This window comes from Mya arenaria, chromosome 3, assembly GCF_026914265.1.
Source record: "Mya arenaria isolate MELC-2E11 chromosome 3, ASM2691426v1".
Classification (NCBI taxonomy): Eukaryota; Metazoa; Mollusca; class Bivalvia; order Myida; family Myidae; genus Mya; species Mya arenaria.
Window position 1 is genome coordinate 53,839,159 of NC_069124.1, and position 22,383 is coordinate 53,861,541.

General features: G+C 34.0%; 1 protein-coding gene across 1 annotated transcript; it reads left to right on the plus strand.

Annotated features, from left to right (window-relative positions):
- The first annotated feature begins 42 nt into the window (after nucleotides 1–42).
- On the plus strand, nucleotides 43–21,327 carry LOC128226123 (putative autophagy-related protein 11). Its single transcript, XM_052936014.1, has 11 exons — nucleotides 43–452; nucleotides 651–849; nucleotides 999–1,073; nucleotides 1,169–1,258; nucleotides 1,898–2,193; nucleotides 4,615–4,684; nucleotides 15,602–18,390; nucleotides 18,575–18,773; nucleotides 18,923–18,997; nucleotides 19,093–19,182; nucleotides 19,822–21,327. Exons 1-11 carry the CDS (start codon nucleotides 43–45, stop codon nucleotides 20,116–20,118), a joined length of 4,590 nt encoding a protein of 1,529 aa, XP_052791974.1. The 3' UTR covers nucleotides 20,119–21,327.
- Nucleotides 21,328–22,383: the final 1,056 nt, after the last annotated feature.

Here is a 22,383-nt window from a genome sequence, read left to right on the forward strand (position 1 = left end):
GTCATAGAGTTAACAACTATTCTCAAAACAAGAGACAGGGAAATGCGGGAGCTGGAAACTAAAATGGCTGAATTTTCCTCGATTAAAGAGAAAAATATAAAGTTAGAAAATGACAAAAGTTGCCATTCAGCTGAAATGTCCAGAACAATTTCAAACTTAAAACGTGAGATGGAAAATATTCAGAGAGAACTCAAACAGGCCCGTGAGGAAACAAGAAAGTCTGCATTACAGTTGAAATCTGTAAATGACGAGCATGGAAATTGCCAAAATCGGATTGCGTCTCTACGTAAAGAAAATGAAAGATTGCGAAGCATGCCTATGTACAAAAGCGACCAGACAAAACGTTCCGAAGCGGTACTTAGTCAGAGAGAACAGGAACTAAGCATTGCTTTGGAAAAATCACAACGCGAGCTCCGTGAAGTTCAGCATGAGCTTGATGATACAAAGACAAGGTAAATATCATAAATTGACAAAAATATCACAATGAAGGTTCTTATTATATGCCTTCCGATTATGATAGTGTTTCATCAGAGAAATATAACTTGGTTGCAATTTGATAACTTTTACTGTTTCTAAAATGTTTGCCTTTTTTCGTCCTAATCGATAGAGCCTTGACAAGGTGTTCTTTATTTTGAATAATGAATCTACAGGTTAAGCAAGGTGATGGGTCAGAAACTGACGGACAACAATCCTAATATTGCCGACCTCAGCGATAAGAATCGACCTACAAAACTGGCTGAGCGCTACTCGGAGTTGTATGACAACCAATGGACAGACGCCTTCGAAGTCGTTAACAAACAGTTACAAGACGAGAAGTCTACAATAGACTCACTTATTGATATTTTAATGGTATAGTTTTATTAAATTATGAACAAAATGTTCATGGCACCGATTTAACTATTTAAAAAGCTGCGTATTCATTTGCTCATATATTAATTTAGATATTATAGAATTACAACTAAAATATTAACATGCGTTTTGGTGTATTTTCATTCAAGAATGCTGCCAAATTTTGTCGAGGAGAAGCTATGAAACAACTGGAGGAAATACAAGGAATTCTGCTACCAAAAAAGGTGATCCTTAATGATATTTTTACAAGTTTGATATCATATTGAAATTTCCAAATAATTAAGAATTCAAGCAATGCTCTTAATGTATTTATTTTCAGGTTGGATTGGCGTTACCGTCACTTGTTTACAAAAACCTTAAGGATTGTCGAAAGGCATTGGGAGATCTAACTGGTTCAGCTGTTTATGAGGTAGGAAAAATGCATAAACTGCATAACATTGTATTACCTACTAAAAAAGGGACTCGTTCGAGATCTTCAAGGTCAGCCATAAGTGTATGTGTGTGTTAAATGGGAACAAAATGCTTGTTTCAATGATAAAACATCATCAAGAGTTTAAAGAAGAACTATATGTTTTTATTACTTTTTTAAAACAAAATATAATTGAAATGCTCTGTTTTGCCGAAAGATGTTGGTAACGCTACTGCAATGTGAATGATTTTAGGCCTAAATTTACAAAGGATCCTTTAAGTTCGAACAAGTATGCCTGTGGCTGTTTGGTGTGTGTTCATAAAAGTTTAGATAAATCATTACGGACACAAAATCTGAACGAATCCTTTAGAATGCAATCTGATGTTGATATATATTTTAATTTCCTTATATTGCTTTTTAAATATCATTTAGTTGTAGGCAATGTGTACTGTAGTTGTGTTGTGATTACACAGTTTCGGAATGCAGGGACAACGACAAATAAACTACAGAGCAATATTTATGCAGTCTAGTTGCACTACAATCGTACTGATGTTCAACAAAATTAAACCTATTGATACTTTCAGAGCACAAAACACAGTTGATAATCACCATACCTTTTTCCTTTTTAATTCGTTTTAGAAATATATGGAAGAAAATGCAAGACTCCGTCTGAGGTCTCTACAACAAGATGTAAAACCCTTCGCCAAAGAGTGCATTGAACTGTGTTGGCTGATGAGCATCCAAGATCCACCCGTTACTATTGAGCCCGTGGTACAACGCGGCACAAAATTCGACACGGACTTCTACAAGGCGTACACAAGTAGTGGTCCTCTCGTTGATTACGTGGTCTGGCCCGCCCTGTGTCTCCACGAGAAAGGTCCACTTCTCTGCAAAGGCATTGCTCAGGGATACGGTGGGAAGAAGACAAAGTACTAGCAAATCATCATGGTTTTTTCGCTTTTACATTCATAAGTATTTCTGTGTAGTACTTTGTTATGCGTAATGAAGAGTTGTGGTGCAATGGTCTTCCAGATAGAAGGAACATTGTTGCGTTTTTGACGGTTTTAATTCGTACACGCTTGTCAATTTTCAAATTTACAAGACGTATTACATTCACATGCATACTAAAAAAGTAAACATGCGATTTTATTCTGAACATTAAAATAGAGTTCTTTTTAGATACTCATAAAAGTAACAGAGAAAGGACTTATACTAGACTATATTTTGATAAATAAGGAAATGGTATTTTTGTTATTTAAGCACCGCCTATACGTTTTATATTGGAGTTAAAAATGTAAATCCCATGTTTGCAGTGCCATTTGTATTAAACATTTGTTGACATTGTGCATAAGTACTCTGCTATTATAATAGAGATATCAAACGACTACTACATGTATGCTTTTTATGTGATGCTATCTTTTCGACTTTATATTAGTGTGGTTGTGTGATAAAAATATGCCCATTTACAAATACTTGACCATTGCATTATACAACTATATGTATGGTCATTATAATGTTAACTTACGTAAGTTTCGTTTCGATTAAAAGTACATTTAAGTTAACAGTACGGTTTGATTAATGGGATTTTGTTTTTTGTTTTATTTTTTGTGTTTTGTGCAACGAATGGTGACAACAAAAAGATAATTGGTTAGGATGAGATGACATCACGTCCTATCACAATCGAACAAAATATCTGTGTAAAATGATATTGTATTTTAATAGTTGGCATTGTTTTTGGCAAACGTCTCACTGTATGCTATTTGATATGAACGATGTTTGTGTAGTAGTAAGCGATGTGACTAAGCTAGTTTGAATACGATAGTTTTCCACTCATTGTGGAATTGCGAATGCCCATTCACATAAAGTGGCGGATATGAATGTGGTGTTAGGTTTCGTCAACCTTAAAACCAAGCACTGTTATTATTGTAAATGTTGTAGTAATTGTTATTGATGCATTTTTAAGTTAGTGTAATAAGCAGCATTAAATAGCCAGGAATATATGGGTTGCAAATATTACAAAAACGGTTTTATATTAAGAGTGTTTTTTTTAAATAGCATCAATGTATATTGTTGTCGATCTGTTACCATTGGAATACAAACTTTAAATCTTAACTTCTACTTTGAATGTATATGTAATTTTCAATAAACGGATTATACATTCACAGTATTTTCTTTCCGTACGCATCATGTGGTGAAACTGAGAATATAAACACTTGTTCTGTAAATCATGAAAATAGCAGACCACCGAAGCTTGTCCTCGGAGGGCTTGAATATTACTTTTTGACGTCGTTGCATGAATTAAACAAAACATCATAAAACCAGGCCCTTCTCTTTGTAACAAACGGGTCAGATCTTGACAAGTTACTCTTGAAATTACCATTCCCAATGACATGATTTACGCGTTTAATTTTCCTAAATATAGTAATTCTGGTTTCCTAGAAAAAGTGGCACACACACAGGCATGCACACACGCACGGAGACAGTTGGCTATCGGGTCTGGCACTACCCCGAATTTCTACAAGAAAGATCCATTATTCTGCAAATGCATTGCTAAGGGATACGGCGGGCATAAAACAGCATACAATGGCCATACAATAAAGATTGGCCAGTAAAGTAACTGTAAATTGATAAGCATTAGGCGCATAGCTGACTGTATGCAAATACGCAGTTCCAAAATGACAGGTTGAAGTTTTGTCAAACCCCAAAAAAAACGAATTTGAAATAAAAACCGAAGGGGGTTAGGTGGTGAAGGGGTAAATATAATGTCCATTTTCTAATGGGTAAATATATTGCATATAAAGGAGAAATATAATGCAGAAAGGGTGGAACTACTCTCTTTTAATGCCAATAAAATTAGAATATTGGCAAAAATAAACATGTTTTTCAAACTTGAACGACAGATTACAGATTTACAAATTGAATTCAACCAAGTCAACCAATAAAAAAGCGACAACAGTTCTGCCACCGCTGAATTGACTAATACTATTTCAAACTTAATGCGTGAAGTGGACACGTTTCAGAGCGAGTTCAATCAGGCAAGGGATGAACTGAGAAATGCGACTGAGAACACTCAACAGATGAAACGACAGAGTTCCGTTCTAAAAAGGTCTGAACAAGCCTTTAATAATGAAAGATGTTCTTTAAACGATAATGTCAGAGAGTAAACCAATAGTCTCAAAGGAAACGACAGTGATATACGGAATATTGAATCAAATTGGCTGAATTTTCCTTGATAAAAGAGGAAAATGTAAAACATGAACGACAGATCAAAAATTTACAATTTGAAATAAAGCAATAAAAAAGTGAATTGAACGACAAAGGTGTTACTTTGACGAAACTGACCAATATAACTTCAGTCATGAATCGGAGAGTTGTCAAAGTGAACTCAAAGAGGCCCATGAGAAAATAAGAAAGTTTTCTCTTCAAGTAAAACTGTAAATGACGAGCATGAAAAATGCACACTTCGCATTTCTTCTCTACGTAAAGAGAATGAAAAGTTAAAGAGTATGTCTATATACTAAGTTGACAAGGCACGACGTTCATAATCAACGCTTAGTGAAAGAGATAACGAACTTAACCTTGCTTTGGAAAAATCTCGGCACGAGCTCCGTGAATTTAACTTTAACTTTGGCAGTGAGGAAATGTTTCATAACTACTATATTTAGTTAAACTATTTATAAGTGAGTTGCGTATAACAAATGCTTCTTGAACAGCTTGAATAAGGCCTCTTGAGCACGTTCCCATCAAACTCAATGTTATCTAAAAAACAATTTGACTTTATGTCCCGAATGGCGCAGTCAATACATTCGCTGAGATACCGAGTTAGAATAGTGCTGATTACAATCGCGTATAAAGCATATCGTATTGTACTTTGCATGCGGACAAGTGGGGTGATGCAAATAATAATTATTTTATTTTAATGCATTATCATGTTTTATAACTCATTTGAATTTTAATGATCGAAACCAAAACAAGCGTATGATATATGTTCAATGAAAATAAACAATATAATACTATGTTTTTAATTTATGGCTACGTGGCCATAAATTCCCCAGTTGTAAAGAGCCAGATATCGCTATTTTGTCCTTAAAACAAATCATATTCTTTTTGGTCTTGATCATTTAAGTCAAATGAGTTAAACAAAATAAATTATCTAAATAAAAAAAAATGTTATATGTCGCGCTTTTAAATTTCAAGCAAAAACTGTCATAGGAGTTTATCGTATAAACGCTGAATTGATTGCAGTTTATGATCTGCATGTAATGCTATAATGCAGAGCAGATCTACCTGCTTTACCTGAGATTGAATAAGTTTCAATACCACGAAATAAGAATACGTTTCAACACAAGTAAGTACAAAGAATGAAAGTTAATTTATAAATTCTCAAGACGTTTTCAATGTATATAAACATCCAATGGACAAAATTGCTATCCAGTAAAGTTTGTAAATTTAAAGCAAATTTACTTCTATGTTCAAATTTGTCGTTCTATCTGTATTTAAATGCAACCCAATCGTGCAGAACCCGATCAAATAGATCTGATATTTATTCTTTTATAAAAGTGACACTGTGTTGGGCTTGGGAGACTCCAAAATCAATCAGAATATCTGCTTTTTACATACAGACAGCATGCTTATATACCAATGTGCCGATGAAATCCCCCTTTTGAATACCCGGTTTTCAGGGACATAATAACGAATATAAACATAGGTTTCATGCCAACGAGGGTGAATGTTTATATTTAGTGAGTAAGTAAATGATGATACGGCCTAGTTAATGTAGGTCCAATAAGAAAGACAACTGGAGTTTCTGTATCCATAAGACCAGATAAAGTTTTAGCACCTGAATTCGATCTGTCAAAACCTGACTTTACTCTTTCGACTCGTGCGTGAAACAATTATTTCTTAATCGAAATTAGTCAAATAAACAAGGCACTGTAGATTGTTATGAGTACTTCTAAAAATATGACAACAATAATTAGGATACTAGGCTTTTATGAAACAGTACAATTTTAAAATATATGTCTAGTAGATTGTTCTGGGTGGTAGTCAATGCCTTTGTTATGCTGTAAAATTTCGAGTACATTTGTGTAATGAAGTTTTACGAAATGTCATTAGTACTTTTCATGTTTCATAATTTTAGAATATTTTCTCTGTTAGAAACGTACATTTTTGGTGCTTATGAAAAGTAAAACAGAATTTTTGATAATAGCCAAATTATTTCATGACATTTATTACTCTATTCAAACATAGTTGGCAAACTTTATATTGTAGTAAACACAGCGTATAGCATTTTTATTATCAATTGGTCTGTGGAATTATTTTTCTTGACAACCTATCACTAAGTCTAAAGATTGTTGCGAACCTTTAGATTGTAATATAAACAGAATGCCCGGCTTAACTGATAATTGAGATTAGGCCGGCAATGACATTTTTAGGGCCCAGCCCCTAGTGTCCCCTGCGTCTGGATTAATTGTCTCAATTTCATTGGCCATGTATTGGCATGACTTTTTGTAACATCCTTTGTCATTGGATGATGATAGTTTCGGCAATTCTTTAAAAGTTGTGTCTTTCCTCGCTCGAGTCACTTTTACTGTTGACTTCGAAGTGTTTCATCTCATAATAAAACGAGGAAATAGACACATTGCTTGATCCTTTTTAGATCTCGGGAAGGAGTCATTAAGAGTCGTCCACACGGCACAAAACCTTCATCCCAGGTAGCGGTCATGACGTAGTGACGCAAGGATGTGGGTCAGTATCACCGAAGACTTCTAACTGAAACGAAATTGAACCCCAATTTAAGAATTGTGGCGATATGTCCAGAAATAGCACCTGTCTACTTCCCAAAGATATAGCTAACTGTCCTGTGAGGAAAAACTAAACAATAGAATTTAACAATAATACGTAAGGACCCTCAAAAAACCTAAGACTGCAGGACAGCTGGGAGGGACACCGACATTCTCAACAAAACGCAATTTGCTGCCAAAGTTAAAACCTCTAATGGTTCAAACACGCCACTGACAACCTTATTGTCCCTTACACGAGAACCTATTACAAGCAGACAAAAATTCGTCAATTTTGAAACGTAAATGTGCATTTCGTTAGAGTTTGTTTGACATTACTTCATAATTTGGAAACACATATAAGTGTAAGCTTCTGGGCGTGTCGCTTGAGTTCCTATTCTTTTATTATATTTTAGGTATAATTAAAACTAAATACGGAAGGGCTAGCGTACTTGAACATCATGTATCGTTGGATCCCTGGTAGTTAGATCATTTAGCAAGACTTCGCAATCTTAGTTTCATCCGATTTAATCACATAGATTAATATAAGAAATACAGTTGGCGGTCTGCTTGGCTCTGTTTGGCATATTAATACCAATGAGCTATAAATACGATATATGAATTCCGGAATGAGATTTGAAAAAGAGACTATTCAAAAGAACGATATGAAATGAATTGGCGGTGGTGCGTTATCTATCTTTTAATGATCGTTTTCTTGTGATTGAATGTTTTTGTATCTCCCAAAGTTAAACTTTCGAACCAGATGAAGTTCAAGGCCTACATTGGTTTCGATCGTGAGTTACTGCAAAAAATGTACACTGTTTGTAGGAATGAGATGCTTATTCAAAATAGTCTTCCTTATTATAAACCACGGTTATTTCGTAAATGCTAGGAAACAATCTAAATGATTAATCATTTGAACTATAGGTACGAGCTCAGTAACAAACGGTTTCTGTTTATGTAAAGTTTTAAAGCTTCGGAACCATAGTGCTACAAGACAAGGACCCACACAGGATAACATATTCCTACCAATACAATCACAAGATTCTTTTTAAAACAGACCATGGCCAACGAAAGCTGTTCGCAACATTTAAAGTGACACACGTATTAAAGAAAAAAAAATATAATCAATTTAACGAAACATTTATTTTGACTGATGAATTTCAACGACTCATTTAATAATGCGTTTATGAAAAATATCAATTACTGATAACTACATTTTAACCATGTATTTAATAGCTGAAAACGCATAAATATTAAATGACTGGTGGGTCCTAAACAATTTACGGAGATTAACAAAAGACTGTCTCATTGTGTAGAAATAATGTGTTTTCTGCACCTTTCTTTCAAATAAAACACGGCATCCTTCAATAGAACCATTTTTTTCGATATTTATTTATTCTTTTTAGTAAATTAAAAAAACAATTGATTTAAGGTGGAACGCGACTATAAACGAATTTTCGAGTTACTGTCTGAAAATTAGTATACGAATAGAAGAAAACATGCCCAGTTAGGGACTGTTTTTACTTTTTCAATATTCGGAACAGTTTTGAAACTACGACTCTTCAAAGTATACGTCTGACGTCAATTTTGAGACGTCTGTCATATTTTTGCGTTCCAGCTACAATAACCGATATTTTCATCAATTCTTCTTTTACCGCTATGAAATTTCAACCTCAAATGCGTCTTGTGAAAACGTTCACGCACATATATTTTTTTCTCTTGTTTTACGTTGTTTTGTTTTTTAAAATTCGTCTATAACGTCATTTTTCGCGGGAAAAACGGCCTCTGGTTCGCTGAAAAAAGTGCGCCTTTCTTTAATTCTTGAAAAAACTGCTCGTTTAATTTTTGATTTTTTTAAATACATGTATTCAATGTTTAATTACAAATCGCCTGATATCGAGAAAAGTGTACCTTACCGCCTTCGTTTTAGCGCAGTATCAAAAAATCTAACCCCTATACCTTTTCTTTTTCAATACGTAGTGTATTAAAACGTTTAGCATGACGTAAACCGAACTATTATTTACGTTAATAAGAGCTTATTTTTTAATAAACCACGGACCAATAATATATAACAGTTATTGTTAATTTTAGTTAAATTTATAATTTAACATTGTTTTCTCCTGTTGAATTACGAATAATAAACATTATTAAATCATTAAAGCACTGATTATAAATGAACTATAATTAAAGTGACACGCTTATTCAAAATCAATACATAAACGTGTATAACAAGATCAATTTTGTCTTATAAAACTTTAACTTCTTACTCAATTATGCATTTATGGAAAATATTAATTACAAGATTTTAACCGCGTGTTTAATAACAGAAAGCGCAAAAATATTAAATGATTGGTGAATGCTAAAATATTTAATGCGATCTACTCTAATCTCATAACGTAAAAATACCATGTTTTGTGCTAATTTCTTTCAAATCAACTCGGTATTCTTGATAAGAACCATTGTTTTCGACAAGATTTATGCATCCAAGCGGCAGATTACATACGACCTTACTATCATGGAAGTCAAATAGACTAATCTTATTTGCATGTAGAATATAAGCTTTTTATTTATACTTAGATATGAAGCTATATCCTACAATATTAGTATAAATATTTTGACACCAATATTCTATAATTTTAAACTGTACTATTATTGTATATATACAATATTATTTATGTTCTATGTCTATCAATGTTTGTATATATTATGAATATCACCAGCCATGGGGAAAAAAGATATTGAGTTGAGTTGGGGGAGTACGAGTGCATCTTTAAATTGTTACTTTAAGCTCATTTTGTTAAGGGTGGTTATAGCTTACATACAAACACACGCACATAACGTACAATAAAGTCACGCACTTAAGCACGCGTAAAAACGCACCCTACACACCATTTCACACTCAATCACGCGTGCACACGCATGCTTGTATGTGCATGCCACGCACACACACACACACACACACACACACACACACACACACACACACACGTGCACAGCCATTGTACGCACGGCAGAGACCTTGAGGTTACCAGGATAATATAGCTATGTTGGCTTCTGTATCATGGGCATTGAATGCATCGCCGAAAGTTGTTTCATGAAGTTGTTTATACGCACAAGAACCTTTGATTGCGTGGTAAAGTCAGGAAAACAGAATAACTCGTTATGGATTAAAACAAACAATGCGCTGATTTACAAAATTAAACATTTTACTGCACTATAAAACATTAACTTTAAGATTATCATTTGAGTCATTTGGAACATATATTTTATCGTAGTGCATGTACGAGTATGTGGGCGTATACGTGCGTGCATGTGAGTGCATTTGTGTAAACCATAACAACCCTTAATAAGATGAGGTAATAGATCAATTCAATGTGATCATTTATAATCAGTGCAAACGCAAGTATTAAACGCAAATACGATTTACCACAACTAATAGTATTGTTTTAATATGCCTTAAGAATGAATAAATATCGAAAACAATGGTTCTTATGAAGGATGCCGAGTTAAATTTCAGAGAAATGTGCATAAAACACGGTATTTCTACCTTTTGAGACGATAGTAAATCCTTCAGCATTCACCAAAAAAAAAAGAATCATTTTTGCGCTTTCTACTATTAAATAAACAGTTACAATCTTGTAATCAGTGAATAATATTTTGCATAAATTTATTATTTAGTAAGAAGTAAGGGTTTATCAGTCAGAATTGATGTTTGTTATACATGTGAAATATTGATTTTGAATAAGAGTTTCACTTTAAAATTTTAGTGTGTTTTAAATTAACGCCGATGTAACATTCAATTTAGACCCCGTTATATATTGACCACATGAGTCATTTTCTTTCTGTTCAAAGAATGACCGATCATTTTTTAACGTCAAGAACTGAACAGCGATAACCGATTGACTACATCAAACTTAGATCCAAAACACTGACCTCTATAGTCGCGTATTTTATAGATCTGTATATTATTACATTTTTCTCCAGTAGTGACATACAAAAGTAAACTTGGATGACTTTAAGGGGGGGGGGGAGAGGTTACACTGCCCGGATCCGTTTGTGCTTATTACAATGAAGATTTCTGTCGATTATCATTTTTTGGTTTTTAAGTTATATTCTGTGTATGAAATGAGTGTCACACACTGGATTTACTATGCTTTTGCTTAGTTTAGAGCCTTATAACTGCAGATCTCTACTGATACTAATAAAAGAAATTTTTAACTAATTAAGTAGTAGAACTGTTTATTGTTGTGTTATTAACTTATTACAGTAGATGAATATATACAAAGCAAAGCACTAATCAGCATAGTATCATTACTTGAACGAGTATTGATGTGTATTATCAAAATATTATAATTCGGCAAATGAAATTGCTTAATAATTTAGAAAGCCTCTCATTAAAATAGCCGCCAGATTTAAGTCATCCGTTGATTTATTAAGGTGGTAATTCAGCGCCCGTCTTGTGTGAAATCAGATATTTTGTACATCAACAGTAACAAATATCCCTAACATAAAACTGATCAGACACTCTAAGATTTCTAATCTTTTCATTTAATTAACAAAAACAATAGTTCGATTAACGTCATGCTAAACGTTTTAATACAATACGTATTGAAAAAGAAACAGGTATAGAGGCTAGATTATTTGATACTGCGCGAAAACGAAAAGTCGGTAAGGTACACTTTTCTTGATATCAGGCGATTTATAATAAAACATTGAATAAATGTATTTTAAAAATTCAAAAATTAAACGAGCAGTTGTTGTTTTTTTAATTAAAGAAATGCGCACTTTTTTCAGCGAAACACGACGCCATTTTTCCCGCGAAAAATTACGTTATAGACGAATTTAAAATGCATAACGTAAAACAAGAGAAAGAGAAATATATGTGCGTGAACGTTTTCACAAGACGCACTTGGGGTTAAAATTTCATAGCGGTAAACGAAGAATTGATGAAAATGTCGGTTATTGCAGCTGGAACGTAAAAATATGACAGACGTTTTAAAAAAAAATGACGTCAGTTACATATTTTGAAGACTCGTACATTAAAAACTGTTCCGAATATTGAAAAAGTAAAAACAGTCCCTAACTGGGCATATGCTCTTCTATTCGTATATCAATTTTCAGACATTAAATCGAAAATTCGTTCATAGTCGCGTTCCACCTTATGTGAGAAACTGCTTATTTTGGAGTAAGAATGCATTACTTCGCGGTCGTGTTACCGAATCTATAACCATCATTGCCTGCACTAAGTTTCAGGTTTTCGGGCTCACAGTAGGCTTTGTTGCGTACCACAATACTTCATTTTACTTCACATCGATTCATAGTTTATATTAAACAATACATACTATGGATATACCCTACTTTCCGTAATTAAACTTACACTCTAAAGGCACATCGAGTGTACATATGAGTTACGATATTTACCCATATTTAAGAGGAATAATTACATAGTGATCTAATGTTCTTGTGTCAGGTATTCGATAAGAAGTATATCAAGTGTATTCCAATCTATCTGTGTCTGGTACATTGAAATGGGTTTACAAGAATTATTATAACGTGTCACTCTTATTCAAAATCAATACATACACATAGATAACAAGCGTGAATTTTGAGCGATTTACCTTTAACAACTTACTAAATAACGCATTTATGGAAAATATTATTTACTGATAACAAGATTGCAACCGCGTTTTTAATAGCTGAAAGTGCAACTCCATTAGATGATTGGTGAGTGCTAAAAGATTTAGCGCGATATACTATCGTCTCTAAGGTAGAAATACCGTGTTTTCTGCACCTTTCTTTCAAATTAAACTCGGTATCCTTCGTAAAAACCATTGTTTTCGACATTTGTTCATCATTTTTGGTATATAAAAACAATTGAATCGATTGTGGTAAATCTTTTTTGGGAGTAAGAGTGCATCTCTAAATGGCTATTTCACGTTCTTTTTCCATATATGCACATCAGATGTAAACGAAAAAAGTGACCAAGATTATGTACATGAGATACCGCACGAAAAGTGGAACACTTAAAGTTTACATTTCACCTTTGGTAGTTTAAGATTATCAGATCGCTCGGTTGAATTAAAATATATAAATCGACCAAACGTTAAGTATCAACACTCCCCAAGTATACAAATATTTATCGACCTATTATTGATATTTAATTTACGATATAACCGTACGGAAATCGAAAGAGGAAGTAAATTCAAATTTAAACCTTTGGGCTTTATGGCGCTTAACATGTTTTGGCTTGAACCAAACTGATAATGGACCGAACCATACTAAGTATAAAACAATGACCTCGTATTGACAAGACGTTATGTGGAAAAGAAAAGTTGTTTAGCCACAATGAAATTTAAATAAAGTAAATAATGGATGATTATCTTCGATGGATGACGAGAAAGGTAAATTGTAATGTTTTGATTTTGCTTTTAATTGTATTCAACCTATTACTAAGGTGGCTGATTTAAATTCGTTCCGTTGCTGGCGCGGGAACGAAATGTACACATTTAGCGTTTTATCTAATTTAAAAATATAAAGATTGGTCTACTCAATGAAAGGTCACGATGGTACAATAGCAATTGAAAGTAATGTGTTGATTAAGATCCACAATAATTATCAATTGACGATAGCAAGCTGACCCTTAATTTTCATTAAAGTATTAATACATGCATATAGTTTTTAGTCTTGCTAGAGGGGCAGTTAGTGTTTTTGTTTGTAATATTTTTTGTTAGGTCAAGTTCATTTGTACTAGATACACTGTAATTGTCGAATGCTGAAGATCAATGATCAGAATGGCAGACGATATTGGACCTTGTGATATTGATAAATGACAGCCAATTGAGAAATTTTGGCGTCCTGTCTGTTCTTAACTTAAATGAAAGGTCAAGTATAATTATTTTTGACGTTGTGCATTCATGATAAATCTGCCCTACAAAAAGGACAATACTGAAAGATGCATACATGTAAAATATGTTGGAATACATTTCATAATAATTATATGGTTCCTGTAGTATCAAGACAGTCACCCACAAATTTTAATATCATTTTGATTATAGATAATTTAGTAATTTAAAAAGCTGCAAAATGCAACTATATTTTACCGTAACGCATTCTGGCAAGGACGCAAAAAAATCACTACGTTATTTGGCGTGTTTTTGCTCACCTGAACACAAAGTGCTCAGCGTGAACTACTGTGACAGAGAGATTGTCCGTCGTCCGCCGGTGTCCGTTGTCCGTCAATCACCGTCAACATTTTTCCTTCAAACAACTTGGTCGCACGGGACTGGGCTTCTTTTCACTTCATGTTTATATTGAAAAATATTCTCGGCAGTAACTATTTTAAAATCATTTCACAGAAATGTTCCTCTGTTACATTCCTTCACCAAATGTTAATTCATAATAAATCATGGTTATAGATATTTGTCTGAATCAAAAACTTTTGAAAAAAATTCTCTTCAGAACCGACAGGCTCGATTTTGAAATAAGTTCACTGAAATGTTCCTAATGTTACCCATTCATTAACATTGTTAGTTATATTTTAAAAAGTTATGGCCCCATGTAACATTTCAAATGAGAGCATGTTGTCCGATTAAAACAAAAACTTTAAAACCCTTTTCCAATCAGATGGGCGATATAGGGCCATCTTCGCCCTCTTTTTTATCTTCTTCTGGTGCTGTGTATGGTATAAGAGCAAAAGGAATAACTCTTTAATGACATTTTTAACGCGGTGTCAACGCTGCGTTTCAGATCCTATTGTTGTCTTGTTGCCTTTAATTGTTTATGATGTTTCATGCGAAATGTCAATGTTTTGTGCTGGCCTTTTTGGCAAAAAATTAAGACGAAATTGAAAGAAATCAGCCACCATACATAACATGTATACTGTATCAGTATATTATATTGATTGATTCTCATACTATTCTAATAAGTTTTTAATAATAACAATACTCGTTAAATACTAGCTGATAGTAGAAACTGTTTATTATCAGAAATTTGGCTACAATGATATTAAAAAGTTCGATCATAACAAATGTTCTTATATTTTAGCATAACCATGTCTTTATGATAAAAAAGCAAAGACTACTTTATTATATAAGTACATACTTAATACGAAGGTATCCAAAACGGTTTTCATTCTTAGCGCAATGAGCCTAAATGTTCCAAGTATTGACCATAATTATCCCTTTTACAGACTATTACATCATGGAAAATGCTGTGATTACCAGAGTTATTAAACTACCAGTGTGTTTTTAAATGTACATAGTCTGTAAAGGTCGAGCATTTTGGAGTGCTTTGCATAAATGAAACTAAATGCGCTAAGCAAACACTTTCCGACCATCTGATCGGAGTTTAAGTGTTATTAAGATTTTTTAAGATTTTGAGTTTGTTTTCATCTGTGGTCGAAATATACTAATAAACAGTTTCTACGTTAATATTCCGCAATTTTAAAGCTTCATATATTCATCCTTAAAAGTAAGTAATAGCTAACAAAAGATCATTTTTAATTAATTATAACTTCTTTTTTTTAATTAAACTATTTAATGAAACCTAACTTGCGTTAAAGGACAGCGACAGAAGGGCTGTCATCCTGAAACAAACGCTAATAGATAACGATATCACGATGGACAAATGGCTAAAACAAAACCAGCATTGCAACGATAAAGATATTCTTGCAAAGAGATCTGAATACTTTGATCTGAATCAGGATGAGATATATCAACTACAGCAAAAACAACAAGAAAACAAAAGAAATATTGAATACTTGAAAAAGCGGAATGACGAACTTTGGACTAAAAATGATGAATTGGTTAACGAGAATAGATTCCAAGAAAAAAAACTAGATGGGTATGATCTGGATTTAAAACATCAATTGAAAAAAGTAGATAAATTAGAGCAACATATTAACGACAACGCCAGTTATACAGAACATATAGAGTATCTGCTGACTCAGCAACAAGCACGGAACAAATCTCTAAAAAATGAAGTTTCTCGGTTAAATGCATTAGTAGGTAAGCTCGTTAACCGTGAACATCTGGGTACAAATAGGATACAAAGAGAAAAAGAAGAAAATCAAACGCTACGTCGTGAGATCATTGATTTAGAGCTTGAAGCGGCTGCTTTGCGCAAGGAGCTTATAACACTTCAAGGACGTTATGACCGCATGAGTAAATGTAGAGAAGGGTCTGCTACTAGTGTAAACAGACATGAAAGAAGTGGCATTTGTTCACAAAAAACGACACATAAGAAATCACCAAAGCCAGGACGTTCGCTAATAAGAGAGAATGCAATGTCATTCAAAGCAGTTGACACGTTGAATAGATATGATGTAAATTCTCTTGAAAGGGAGCGTGAACTCTTTCATGCAAAAATTAATGAGTTAGAAAATCAACTCCACTCACTCCGTCGGGAAAGAGACTCGCTCTATGACGAGTTAAATAAAACAGTTTTGCCAGGCTCAGAGCACTCAAACCATTTTTGGAGGGAGATTCAGGTCGTACAACCTAACACAACATATCAACATAACGAAGTATCCAGTTCAAAACACAACCCAGATGATAAATTAGCTCGATCACAATTAAATCGACAGCTTATTTCATGTCGGCAAGAAAAAAGATTAGCAAATGACAAAATACAAGAACAAGAATATATAATAAGGCGGTTAAGGGAAGAAAAAGAGAAACTGATACAGGAGAACCGAAAACAACGTTCTTATTACAAGGAAATGGCTATGCATTTCCAACAAGATACAGAGAAACGGGAGCAAAAAACACAGAGCGTGTTGAACGAGGAATTGGAAAACGACAGATCTAAAACCGCAGTGCTTTCAATTGAAATAAACAAATCAGCAGAAATCCTACACGAAGTGACTAAAGAACTGGAAAGCGAAAAATCTAGAAACGCCATATTGCTTACAAAAAGTAACCAATACAGGGAAAAGATGAAACAAGCTTATGTTGATTTGTCGAACTATCATGCACCTCTCATGCAAGAAAATAGACAATCAACAGAGAGGACTGCGACTGAAAACAATCAGCAGTTAGAGCGAAGCCTTTTTGATCTGTTTAGGTTAAACGAAGATATGAAAGGAGAAGTTGGTTCATTAAACGATAAAGCCACAAAGTTAACAGATACCATTGAAGAAAAAGATAAAAATATAAGTAAGCTACAAAGTGAACTTCAGAGGAAGTATCAAGAGATTGCAGATAGACAGGGTGATCTCGTCTTGCTAAAAGAGACAAATGTCAAGAATGAACGATTGATTTCTGATCTACAAACCGAAATGAAACAGTTTCAAATGAAGTTTAAAGAAACAAGTCCTGACTCAGAAAGAATCACAGATACTATCATACACCTAGAACGTGAAGTGGAAGAATATAAAAATGAAATGAAAAAGACTCGCGAGGAAATTGAACATGCGACTGACAAAAACCTACAGATGAATCGAAATATTTCTGACCTTAAAATATCTGAGCTCGCATGGAGTGAGAAAATGGATTCTCTAAACGATCAAATCAAAGAGTTGACAAAGAGAAAAGACAATGAAATAAGTAGGCTTGAAATAAAACTTCAACGAAAGTGTCAAGAGATTGAAAATGCAATGGTTGATGTCGCGTTGATAAAAGGACGAAATGAAAAGAATGAACAACTGGTCACTGATTTACAAATTGAACTAGACCAATATAAAGCTAACTTGAAAGACAAAGACTCTAATTCAGAGGAAATTAACTTTATAGCTACAACTTTACGACGCAAGGTGGAGACATATGAGAGCGAACTCAAACAGGCACGGGAAGAAATAAGAAATGCGACTGAGAAATCTCAACAGATGGATCGAACGATTTCAGCTTTTAAGAATTCTGAACAATCGTTGGTTGATGAAAGAGATTCTTTTAAAGATAAAATCATAGAGTTAACAACTATTCTCAAAAGGAGAGACAGCGAAATACGGGAGATGGAAACTAAAATGGCTGAATTTTCCTCGATTAAAGAGAAAATTATAAAGTTAGAAAATGACAAAAGTTGTCATTTAGCTGAAATGTCCAGAACTATTTCAAACTTAAAACGTGAGATGGAAAATATTCAGAGTGAACTCAACCAGGCCCGTGAGGAAACAAGAAAGTCTGCTTTACAGTTGAAATTTGTAAATGACGAACATGGAAATTGCCAAAATCGGATTGCGTCTCTACGTAAAGAAAATGAAAAATTGAGAAGCATGCCTATGTACAAAGACGACCAGACAAGATGTTCAGAAGCAGTAATTAGTAAGAGAGAACAGGAACTAAGCCTTGCTTTGAAAAAAGCACAACGCGAGCTTCGTGAAGTTCAGCATGAGCTTGATGATACAAAGACAAGGTAAATATCATAAATTTTATTAACAATGAAGGTTCTTTATTATACGCATTCCGATTGTGATAGTGATTCATCAGTGAAATATAATTTGCTCGCGATCTGATAACTTTTACTGTTTTAAAATGTTAATCGACAGCACAGATAGAGCTTTGGCAATGTGTTTTTTTAATTATGAGTTTTTCTACAGGTTAAGTAAAGTGATGGGTCAGAAACTGACGGACAACAATCCTAATATTGCCGACCTCAGCGATAAGAATCGACCTACAAAACTGGCCGAGCGTTACTCGGAGTTGTATGACAACCAATGGACAGACGCCTTCGAAGTCGTTAACAAACAGTTACAAGACGACAAGATTACAATTGACTCACTTATTGATATTTTAATGGTATAGTTTTATTAAATTATGAACAAAATGTTCACGGCACCGATTTAACTATTTAAAAAGCTGCGTATTTATTTGCTCATATATTAATTTAGATATTATAGAATTACAACTAAACTATTAACATGCGTTTTGGTGTATTTTCATTCAAGAATGCTGCCAAATTCTGTCGAGGAGAATCTATGAAACAACTGGAGGAAATACAAGGAATTCTGCTACCAAAAAAGGTGATCCTTAATGATATTTTTACAATTTTGATATCATATTGAAATTTCCAAATAATTAAGAATTCAAGCAATGCTCTTAATGTATTTATTTTCAGGTTGGATTGGCGTTACCGTCACTTGTTTACAAAAACCTTAAGGATTGTCGAAAGGCATTAGGAGATCTAACTGGTGCAGCTGTTTATGAGGTAGGAAAAATGCATAAACTGCATAACATTGTATTACCTACTAAAAAAGGGACTCGTTCGAGATCTTCAAGGTCAGCCATAAATGTATGTGTGTGTGAAATGGGAACAAAATGCTTGTTTCAATGATAAAACATCATCATGAGTTTAAAAAAGAACTATATGTTTTTATTACTTTTTTAAAACAGAATATAATTGAAATGCTCTGGTTTGCCGAAAGATGTTGGTAACGCTACTGCAATGTGAATGATTTTAGGCCTAAATTTACAAAGGGTCCTTTAAGTTCGAACAAGTATGCCAGTGGCTGTTTGGTGTTTGTTCATAAAAGCTTAGATAAATCATTGCCGACAAAAAATCTGAACGAATCCTTTAGAATGCAATCTGATGTTGATATATATTTTAATTTCCTTATATTGCTTACTAAATATCATTTAGTTGTAGGCAATGTGTACTGTAGTTGTGTTGTGATTACACAGTTTCGGAATGCAGGGACAGCGACAAATAAACTACAGAGCAATATTTGTGCAGTCTAGTTGCACTACAATCGTACTGATGTTCAACAAAATTAAACCTATTGATACTTTCAGAGCACAAAACACAGTTGATAATCAACATATCTTTTTCCTTCCTAATTCGCTTTAGAAATATATGGAAGAAAATGCAAGACTCCGTCTGGGGTCTCTACAACAAGATGTAAAACCCTTCGTCAAAGAGTGCATTGAACTGTGTTGGCTGATGAGCATCCAAGATCCACCCGTTACTATTGAGCCCGTGGTACAACGCGGCACAAAATTCGACACGGACTTCTACAAGGCGTACACAAGTAGTGGTCCTCTCGTTGATTACGTGGTCTGGCCCGCCCTGTGTCTCCACGAGAAAGGTCCACTTCTTTGCAAAGGCATTGCTCAGGGATACGGTGGAAAGAAGACAAAGTACTAGCAAATCATCATGGTGTTTTCGCTTTTACATTCACAAGTATTTCTGTGTAGTACTTTGTTATGCGTAATGAAGAGTTGTAGTGCAATGGTCTTCCAGATAGAAGGAACATTGTTGCGTATTTGAGGGTTTTAATTCGTACACCCTTGTCAATTTTCAAATTTACAAGACGTATTACATTCACATGCATACTAAAAAAGTAAACATGCGATTTTATTCTGAACATTAAAATAGAGTTCTTTTTAGATACTCATAAAAGTAACAGAGAAAGTACTTATACTAGACTATATTTTGATAAATAAGGAAATGGTATTTTTGTTATTTTAGCACCGCCTATACGTTTTACATTGGAGTTAAAAACCGAAATCCCATGGTTTGCAGTGTCATTTGTATCAAACAATTGTTGACATTGTGTATAAGTACTCTGCTATTATAATAGAGATATCAAACGACTACTACATGTATGCTTTTTATGTGCTGCTATCTTTTCGACTTTATATTAGTGTGGTTGTGTGATAAAAATATGCCCATTTACAAATACTTGACCATTGCATTATACAACTATATGTATGGTTATTATAATGTTAACTTACGTAAGTTTCGTTTCGATTAAAAGTACATTTAAGTTAACAGTACTGTTTGATTAATGGGATTTTGTTTTTTGTTTTATTTTTTGTGTTTTGTGCAACGATTGGTGACAACAAAAAGATAATTGGTTAGGATGAGATGACATCACGTCCTATCACAATCGAACAAAATATTTGTGTAAAATGATATTGTATTTTAATAGTTGGCGTTCTTCTTGGTAAACGTCTAACTGTATTATATTTGGAATAAACGATGTTTGTGTAATCGTTTGTGCAGTGACTAAGCTATAGTTTGCTGACGATAGTTTTCCACTCATTGAGGAAATGAGAATGCGCATCAAATAAAATGACGGATATGAATGTGGTGTTAGGTTTCGTCTACCTTAAAATCAAGCACTGTTATTATTGTAAATGTTGTAGTAATTGTTTTAATGGATTGTTTAGTGAGTGTAATAAGCAGCATTAAATCACAAGGAATTTATAGGTTGCAATTATTACAAAAACGGTTTTATATTAAGTGTTTTTTTTAAATAGCATGATGTATATTGTTGTAACGGTCTGTTTTTAAATCTTTACTTCTACTTTGAATGTATATGTAATTTTAAATAAACGGATTTTACATTTACCGTAGTGTCTTTTCGTACGCGTCATGTGGTGAAACAGAGAATATAAGCACTTGTACTGTAAATCATGTACCCTATCATACCAAACGCCTAATTGCAAACAGCGTGAACATTTCCTTTTGAGCAGTGCATACTATATTTCTTAAAGTATGACAGCGACTGACAAACTGCATTAGTCAATTGTAACCACGCCCCCCTCCCCCCCCCCCAAGGTCCGGGGGTATACCGGGGATAGCCGGGGAAATGGGCCGTGTTTTTACCTTTCAGTTGGCCGGGTGAATATGGTGGTTTTGTCTTCGCGCAAAATATAGCGGGTAATGGGCCTTACCTAGGGTCCCTGGGGTGCGGGGGCATTTGGCGGGGATTTTACCATCAGTTCGTGCCCCCAGGACGGGGATTTAACACGTGGTTGGCTGGACTGAAAGTCAAAGTCCCCGCTATTCCCAGGACTTGGGGTGGGGGGCGTGGTTACAAATTGACTGATGCACAATAAACTCTTATGTAAACTACATAGACAAGCCAACTGACATGCACTGGAAACACAAACGATACCATTATACCACCGGATATATAACAATAAACACTATTTACACGATAAATTACAATTTTTAATAATCTTATTCATCTCAGAGATAAATATAACACATTGCTAAACAGCGTCAACAGTCTTTTCAACTAGACGTAAAACCATACGTCAATGAGTGCGTTGAACTGTATTCGCTAATGAGCATACAGGACCCACCCGTTGTCGTTGCACCAATGTTACGACACGGCCCAAATTTCCATATGGCGTACAACTTAAAGTACTATTTGCATTATGATGCCGTGTCCTAAAAGTGATGAACTGTTGTCATAAAAACTGCGACATTTAATATACTAGAGTCGTTAATTGACAAAATAAACCGCGACAGTTGTAAAAAAAAACTTCTTTAACTTTTTGCATGTAAACATCACAATCCTATAATTTTATATTTACTATAACTTCTCATTTGGATAATAAAGTGTACAAACACGTACGGATATCATAATAGCATTAAACATATGTGATTTGACTAATG